At 35.5% G+C, this 8936-nt stretch overlaps 1 protein-coding gene across 1 annotated transcript; it reads right to left on the minus strand.

Moving 5' to 3' along the window:
* Nucleotides 1-7596: 7596 nt before the first annotated feature.
* LOC128565612 (olfactory receptor 4C16-like) lies at nucleotides 7597-8529 on the minus strand. Its single transcript, XM_053562202.1, has one exon. It carries the CDS (start codon nucleotides 8527-8529, stop codon nucleotides 7597-7599), a length of 933 nt encoding a protein of 310 aa, XP_053418177.1.
* Nucleotides 8530-8936: the final 407 nt, after the last annotated feature.

The raw sequence follows: 8936 nt of genomic DNA on the forward strand, positions 1-8936 counted from the left end.
TTCAAGTAAATAAACATATCAATTCCGTAAATAAACATATCAATTCCTTGAGGTTCTTTTGTCTTAGAAGTATCAAAATTATGGTTTTAGGCCAGTTCTATTAGTTTAAATTTTTTTCAAATGACCTGAAGCATGGAAAACATTAGGAAATTGATGCAATGATCATGAATTGCATTTATTTTAGCTTTAAAGTGTAGCAATTAAGAGTTTGCTCTCTAGAGTAAGACAGCATGAACCCAAATCCTGGCTCTAATTATTTATAGCCTCATAACGTTATGAAAATTATATCAAATCCTAGGCCTGGTTTTTATTTGTAAATCAAAATTGAAAATAGTTCCTCTTGATTAGCTTGTCATGAGAATTAAAGGAAATGTTATTCACAAAAAGATTGAAGAAAAAACTAAAATTTAATCCAAGCTATTTCAATTGTAAAGTATATTTTTCAAAATAATATTAACTAAAACATTTTTCATTTTTAGAAAACATGTATATTTACTAACAATGTTTTTGTTTCACATTCAGAGAATAGGATTTATAATTATAATTCAAAATAACATTTAACTGATTATCATCAGTCAAGTTCTCCTTTAATAAGATTAAGTAAAAAACTAAGAGAAAGTTATACATATTTGCATTTTTCAAAACTAAAAGAAGGTAGTCAAGGGAACATGCCCCAGATTCTTTCCACTTTGCATCTAAATTTTTAAATAGGCCCAATGTAAATGGAAGAGAGGAATATTTTTTCTAATATGAGCATGTGAAGCAGTAATTATAAAGTGAAACAGAGGCACATTAATTCAGATTGCCATCTAGCATGTAACTGAGATTACAAACAGGTAAACAAGAGTTGGACAAACTCTAGAATATCATTTACATGTATTAGGTAGCATCTAACCTGGCACAGTGTAATCTACTATTCATTCTTCTTCCCTCTCAATCCTTCATTTCTACTGAATACTGGAAAAGAGGGAGGAAGACAGAGGCTTGAGAATCTATTTACATAGAGGTCTCACAGGCACAAATTCTGGCTAATCGATTGAATTACTGAATACATTATCGAATTTTCATTCATTTTTTAACAAATGTTGCCTTCTCTCCTTCCTTTCTATTTTTCATCACAGTGTGCACACTCACTTTTAGAAGACAATATTGGGAGATAGGGTAGTAGAAACAAAGTAAAATTGGTAGGTAATACACAGTAAGAAAATAAGTTTGCGAAAATATGCTCAACACTACATGTTATTAGGGAAGGGTCAATTAAAACAGCAATGAGATATCTCTACACTCCTATTAGAACGACAGAAATCCAAAATAATGACAACAACAAACGCCAGCAAAGATGTAGAATAACAAGAACTCTTATTCATTCTGTGGAGACAGAAAAGAAAATCTGTATTCAGGAAGCCCAGAGAATCCCCAATAGGTCAAACATAAAGATATCTACATAAACATCCATTATAATTAAAATATTAAAACTCAAAGACAAAGAGGTTCATCTTAGAAAACAATGTCACCCAGATAGCAGAATAGGAATTTTCTGGCTTCACCTCTAGAAACCCACACAAAGAAATCCAGCTATCAACTACCCACTGGAAAAAATGCTATCATGAATATAACAGAACTCAGATGCAAGGCTGACACAATGCCGTTGGACCAGAGAACTAAGAAAAACCACATTCAAACATCCTCCCTATGCCAGGAGGTAACTTCATTTCAGCAGTTACCTGTGGAGGGAGAATCTCGCCCCATCCAACCCTTCATAATAACCCTAGCAAGCCTCAGTGCTCACTTGATGTTGGAAGGGGCAACCAAGATGTGTTTCACATGGATGATAAGCCCTCCTCACCTCTATGCAGGTCAAGGAAAGCTGTCTTGGGCACTTTGCAAGATTATTTAGTAGAACTAATTATAAAAATGTATTTGCAGTAACTTTATATGGAACAATGAATTATCCAAACATTATTACAGTTATCCAACTATCCAGGTAGTTGTAAAATAACTCCTTATTATATGCCACCAATTTACAGTAGAATCTTATAATGTTAAGTTCTAAGAAAGAAAGAAAGAAATAAGAGAAAGAAACTGAAAGAAGAGAAAAATAAAACTCAATGTTAAAAAAACTGACAATGAATGAATCATAATAATGATAGCAATAACAAAAAGAATAACCATTATTAAATATTATACTGCTCAAAAACAAATTCACACAGTGATTTCAAATAGTTGTAAGTGTGAACATTAGCATATTATCTGCACTGATATTTTGCACGAAGCAGGGCGTTATCGATAATTGGTGCTATGATAACAGGCATAAACCAAGATAATTTAATAACCATTATTAAAGTGTTAAATTGAAGGCATATACATATATATGTGTGTGTATATATATATAATATGTTCTATACAACCAGGAAAACATGCATCATTATTCCTGTTTTCAGCTGATCAATGTAAAGTCCTGAACAGTTAAGTGATAAGTTTCAGCTCACACAACTTAAGAAAGAATATGCTAGGTGTGAATTCTTATACATAGATTTCAAATCTGTCCTCTTATATACATACTATAGTACTATTATAGAAATACAAAAATCTTCAAAGTATTTTATTTTATTTTTTACGTTGGATTATTATAAGGGTACATCATTTAGTTACATTGTTTGCATTTGTTAGGTAGCATCAAAATTGTAAAGTATTTTATTTAAAGAATTACATATGAACCTGTTAGAGAAGCATATAGCAAGTAAAATTTTGTGGCATTTACAGTCAGTAGGAATCCAGAAGAAAAAGTGTTAGATAAAAAAATAGATTTTATTTGTTAAATGTTAACATGATAAACAATATAGACAGAAAGAAAATAAAAATATTTGTTTTTAATGTCAAAGGAAGAAAAGGTATACAAAAAGAGCAGTTCAGCACAGAAGCATGTTATGCAAAGTCACTATATTCAAGATTAAGTCCTGCCACTGGCAATGCAGGTCAGCAGCTGACCCCTCTGCTCCTTCACAGATGTGCTCATAGCATATTTCACACACTTGTGTGCAAAACAAGACAGTCAGCCCTATGTTCGGAGGCCTGCATGGAGTATTCCTTTCCCTACTTCCTAGACTGACTTGCCTGGAACCTCTATTTTAAATATGTTTGGACAACTGGCGGACAACAAAATCTGTAGAAATCCAAAAACATTCAAAAGAATAATAAAATGATCAACACAGTGAGCATGGAAGAAACACGTTTTATTGAAAAAAAATTTACTAGTTTGTTTAAAAGTAGTCAAGACGGTGTTGCTCGGGAGTCCCTATTCCTTACTGTGCATGTTTCCAAGTACAGGAATTTTCAAGGGAAACATCATGCTGACCTGGCCCTACATTTTGTCACAGTGTTCCAATACCTTGGGGAATGGGGATGGTCTGAATTACTAGTGGCTTTTCCAGAACCCTGAACATGTGCAGGACATCTCCTTCCCTGTACTTTCCTGTGACCTCCTCAGGTGTAAAAGGGAAGTAACCAAAACCTTACTGCATTGGTTGCTCTAAATGAGAACACAAAATAGGGCGAGGGGTTAAGAACAAATGGTCCATGTTAAATAAACATTTTTAGAGAAATGACAAAGCGAAATGACAGACAGAAATTGCGATGTTTCCACCAAGTGCACCTGCCTCTCCTGCCCTCTCTTCCACCTGCTCCACCTCTGCTGTCTCCACCACCCCTTAGACAGAAGGACCAACCACTCCGCCGCCTCCTCCTCCTCAGCCCACTGAACCTGGAGATGTCGGGATGAAAACCCTTATGATGATCCACTTCACTAATAACCAGGAAGTATGTACTCTCAGGTTTCTTATTATTTTCTTAATAGTATTCTCTTTTCTGTAGTTTCTTTACTATAAGAATATAATACAAATTATTTATTGACAAACTGTTTGCCATTAAGGCTTTCAGTCAACGGCAAGCTATTTGTAATTAAGTTTGGTGCAGGCCAAAGTTAAAGGTATATACAGATTTGTGACAACATGGCAGGTGGCGCCCCCAATCATCACATTTTCAGGGGTCATTTGTACTAATAAAACATTCATAGTTTCAATATTTGATGATGGCAAAGTAACACAATTTAAAGAACCAATTTTTAAATGTTTCTTAAATTGCACTTGTAATTGTGTTTCACTGATGACACAATTTCATGTTTGATGTCAGAAACATTGCAATGATTGAGAATGCTTATTCTCACGAATGCTTGTGTCAGTGCATGAATGTCCACAGAAAGATGGTTGAAGAATGTCACACAGCACAAGTGTTCAAAACCTAATTAGAAATACTTATTAAGTACTCAAAAAAGCAGCTGGAAGCCTTTACCAGATGTCTGGGGTTGAGTTACACTTCATCACCTCAGACGTGGCTAGGGTTCTGAGTTTGAATACTGGATCTAACATCAACCAAATATGCTATCTGTATTACTTTTCTCACTGAAATTCTGAATCTTCATCTATAAATATAACAGGATATGCATTTTGTTGTACCTAATAAGGAATTGTAACATATTCTGTATTATTATTGTAATTATTGTTTTCACTATTATTAGAAACTCTCTGATGCTATTTGCTAGGAAATGAATGTGAGAACTTAAAAATATTTAAAACAGAAAAAATTCAGACTACAATCTTTAGGGTGAATTAAGAGACACCCGAGCACAAAATTAAAAAAAAAAAAAACAAAAAAACTCACTATGTGAAACTATGTGAAATTGAAATTTCAGTTCTTCATTTTAGGCCCCAATCCATGGAGTTTATAGGTTCACACACACAGACAATTTCTCGTAACTAAACTGATAATTGATTATGTAAGATACTTAATGAAGATCACATATTTAGTTGAAATAAATGATTATTTAAATTGATACAAGTTGTCCTTTATATTTCCTCCAAGATTCCCTTCCATGACTAGGGCATTTCTCTCAGGGGTGATTTTCAGTAGCAGTTGTAAAGGTAGCAAATGAAGAAAAATTATCTTCCTTTCAGAAGAAGTGAGCTGTGCAATCTCTGATTCTTATGTTGAAGTTATAATTTTTCAAAACTCCATTATCACTATGGTAGACATAATTACATGATGTCCCCCAAGAATTCCCAACCTAAATCCTAGGACTGTGAATGTCATTAATATACTACATTTATTTAGCATACATGGCGAAAGTGATTTCAAAACTGTGGTTAATGTCTCTAATCAGATGCAGCAAATGTTGGTGTAGGCAGCGTGGAGATGGATGACAACATGATCCCCAAAGTGTGTATCACTTCTGATAAGAACAACTTGCTGCCACCACCATGGTGGAAACGTAGTGTCAGGCGGATGACTGTTCTCCCAGGGACTGAGGCCATCATGTGGAGGACTCACACAAGCAATCTGTTTCTGGAAGGTTGGACATCCAGAAGTGGCAGACAGGGAGCCCACATCACTGAGCTAATGATTTGCTCACATCCTGGCCCTGCAGACACTGTTCACATGCCCATTGTGCCATAAACTGGGATATCTTTATGCTAAATCATATCAGAACAGTGTTCATGCTGATCATTTAAAAATGTAGAGCCTGCTCTCTTGTTAATGCTTACTCATTTCTGCCCACTTTAATATGTCTATTCACATAACTCTTTCCAGACTACTTTTTCCAGGACTTTTACCTTCCAGACACCTGCTCAACAGCTCAGAAAGGTATCACTGCCCTTGAGTCACCTTTTTCTCCATATAAAGTAAAAAACAAAACTAGTATATGTGTGGCCACTAGAATAAATCTTCTACGATATTTAACTTAGAGACCACTTTTGAATCAAGCCATGATGGGCCACTGTTCTTTTAAGGTTAATGCTAAATGTATTGTGTTGACTTGTCTGAAAATCAGACCAAAATCCTTTCCTCCTCTGTCAGTTCCTCATGGACAACTCCCAAGGCCATTCTTGTGACTTGAAGCAAAAGCATTGTTTTAACAAAGCAATAGGAGAAACAGAATCATCTATTTTTGCATGAATTACTCTTGACTTCTAACCTACTCAGGCACATCTCTTACCAGTTCAGACTGGTGCACCCTCCAGAATGCTGGACTTGTTCAGTCCTATAATATCCAGTTCATAACAGGTAGTTGAGGTTCAAAGTCACTGGTATTTTTGGTTAGTCACTTAGTGTCTCTTGTACTTGCTATAAAAAGGTGAACCAATTTTACCCTCCCCACTTATGAGGTTCAAGAAGTGTGCCTTCACAAAATGCCAAAATTTCCATGATCATAATAAATGTAAAGTTCTCAGGTAAAGGAGATGAGATTGAGACCCCATCGTTATCCATACAATGCATTTGGTTTTAGCAGGGACCAGTCAAGTTAATATAAAATGATGATGGTCATCTCCACTGAAGGAATATACTTCCCATTCAAATATCTTCATCTTCTCTCTTCAACTTACTCTTTTCTGGAGTATATTGAAAAATCGCTGTAAAAGGTTATGTCTTTGTTATAACCATTTATGCTTTAAATATTAAAAAGTTTCCTCTTCGCTATTGTATTCTTTTTCCATCTGCTCCTATTTGAAAATTACCTACCCTCAACCGATTTCACTCTTTATTTCTAGCCCACACAAATATTTCTACATATACTTTAGCTATCTATTCTACAAACACAATTGTCCTCATTATTAATAATTATTAATTAAGTAAGTAATTAATAATTATTGTGATTTATCACATTGGGGCCAAAATGCAAACTCCTGGCAAGAAAAATCTGAGCTAATAATAAAATTTGAGCTTAATAATTAATTAATTAATAATTATTAATAATTGCTGTAATTACTGTGATTCAAGAGAAACCTTGACACTGCACCCAAATTAGTAGAGATCAAGTTGGGAACAAAAATTATATTTTATCAAAAGAACAAGTCACTACAAACCCAACAGTGAGAGTTTTGCTGAAATCAAGTATTCTATCATACAGATGAATTTTCTCCGTGTCTTCCATCACTGTTCTGGAAGGATCTAGGCAAACTACGGTAAGATTTTAGTGTATAACCCCAAGAAACTCCAAGGGAAATTATCGACATAGACTATTCCTTATAACATCAAGCTTCTCTAATTATTCAAATCTGGTACTTACTGAGTTAGAAAAATCAGCTAGGTTGATCATCAGGTATGATGAAACCAAAATGTCTGGTAAAGAAAATTGTTGAAAAAAGAGGAAATCTGTCAGGGTGCAGATTGAAACTTTGGGAATATAGGTGGGTAACTATTAGCAGGGAACTCCAGAAGTCAACATGGAGAAGAATATAGAAAACAACAAACTCAAACTGTAAGTGATAAGAAGCTGGCAAGAGAGCCAGGGACACAGCAGTGACCAACAGTCAAGGAGATGGGCTCCTACATCTGTCTGTATATCAAACTGATGCCTCCTCTTCAGGAAAATGACTCAACATTAGTCATTGTGTGTGCTCAGATGTTCTCTATTCCTGAAGGAAGTAAGCTTCTTCCTTCAAGACAGAAGGCCATTAAATCAACAAGAAGAAGGTAAAATTCTCTGTCCACTGCTTCTATCTATGTGACTTGAAGCTGTGAAAAAGAATTTCAAACCTTCATTCATTTTCTGTCATCTGAGATCAATTTCTTGGTCCACAACTTCTTCATGGCATTTTTCACTTCTGCGTTCCTCAGCGTATAAATCACAGGGTTGAGCAAAGGAGTTCCAAGTGTATAAAACACAGCTATCATCTTATCCATGGGGAAGGTGGTCGCAGGGCGTGTGTATATAAATATGCAAGGTCCAAAGAACAAGATGACCACGATGATGTGGGAGACGCAGGTGGAGAGGGCTTTCTTCCTCCCTTCAGCACTGTGGTTTCTCAGGGAACGCAGGATGATAACATAGGAGAACATCAGCATGACAAAACTCACTGTACAGATGGCCCCACTGTTGGAAACCAAGAGTAGGTTGACCATGTAGGTGTCTGAACAAGCAAGTTTCAACAAGGGCTGCAAGTCACAGAAATAGTGATCGATCACATTGGGGCCACAGAATGGCAAACTCAGGGCAAGAAAAATCTGAGCTAAAGAATGCACACAGGAACCCACCCAGGCCACAGCCACCAACATACCACAGACCCGGGGGTTCATCATGGTCAAGTAGTGCAGGGGCTTACAGATGGCCACATAGCGGTCAACCGCCATGAGGATGAGTATGAAGATCTCCAAGCAGCCAAAGAAATGGAATGTAAAGACTTGAATCATGCACTCCCTGAAAGAGATAGTGGCTTTCTTTAAGAGGGCGTCCACGATCATTCTAGGGGCTATTGAAGTAGAGAAACATGTATCAGACAAGGATAAGTAGAAGAGGAAAAAGTACATTGGGCTCTCAAGGGCCCGGCTGGTCTTGATGGTAGTAATAATCAGCAAGTTACCCAGCAACGTCCCCAAATAGAAAAGAAAGAAAGTGGCAAACACTATTTTCTTCCAAAAAGGATCTTGTGTCAACCCAATCAGAATGAACTCAGTCACATTATTATTCAATTGCATGGTTTCATGAATGAAGAGAAGGGGCAAGTGTGAAATGGTTTATCTGCAAAAGATAAAGGAATTAATTTAGGATGTGCTATGTCATGTTATAGAATATTTTAATCAAAAATAAATATTCTCACTTATGGAGCATATTGCAATGGTACAAGTTAAATCTGTCAAGTGTAGAACATAAGTGTCTTAACACAATAATCAAGTAAATGAGGCAAAAGCTATGTTGCTTGATTTGATGTAACCACATCAGATTGCATAAAAAACAACAACACATTGTAGCCCACATATGCATAAATGTATTCATGATCTATGTGTATTTGACTTAATACAAATAATTTAAAAAGAAAAAATATATTACATCACATTAATAATATAAAAAACAAAGACAAAAAAAATAAAAGAAAAATAAGTAT

Source organism: Nycticebus coucang, chromosome 14 (genome assembly GCF_027406575.1).
Source record: "Nycticebus coucang isolate mNycCou1 chromosome 14, mNycCou1.pri, whole genome shotgun sequence".
NCBI lineage: Eukaryota > Metazoa > Chordata > Mammalia > Primates > Lorisidae > Nycticebus > Nycticebus coucang.

Excerpts from the sequence above, each read along its gene's own strand:
- LOC128565612 (XM_053562202.1), bottom strand. The coding sequence starts at position 8,529 with ATGCAATTGAATAATAATGTGACTGAGTTCATTCTGATTGGGTTGACA.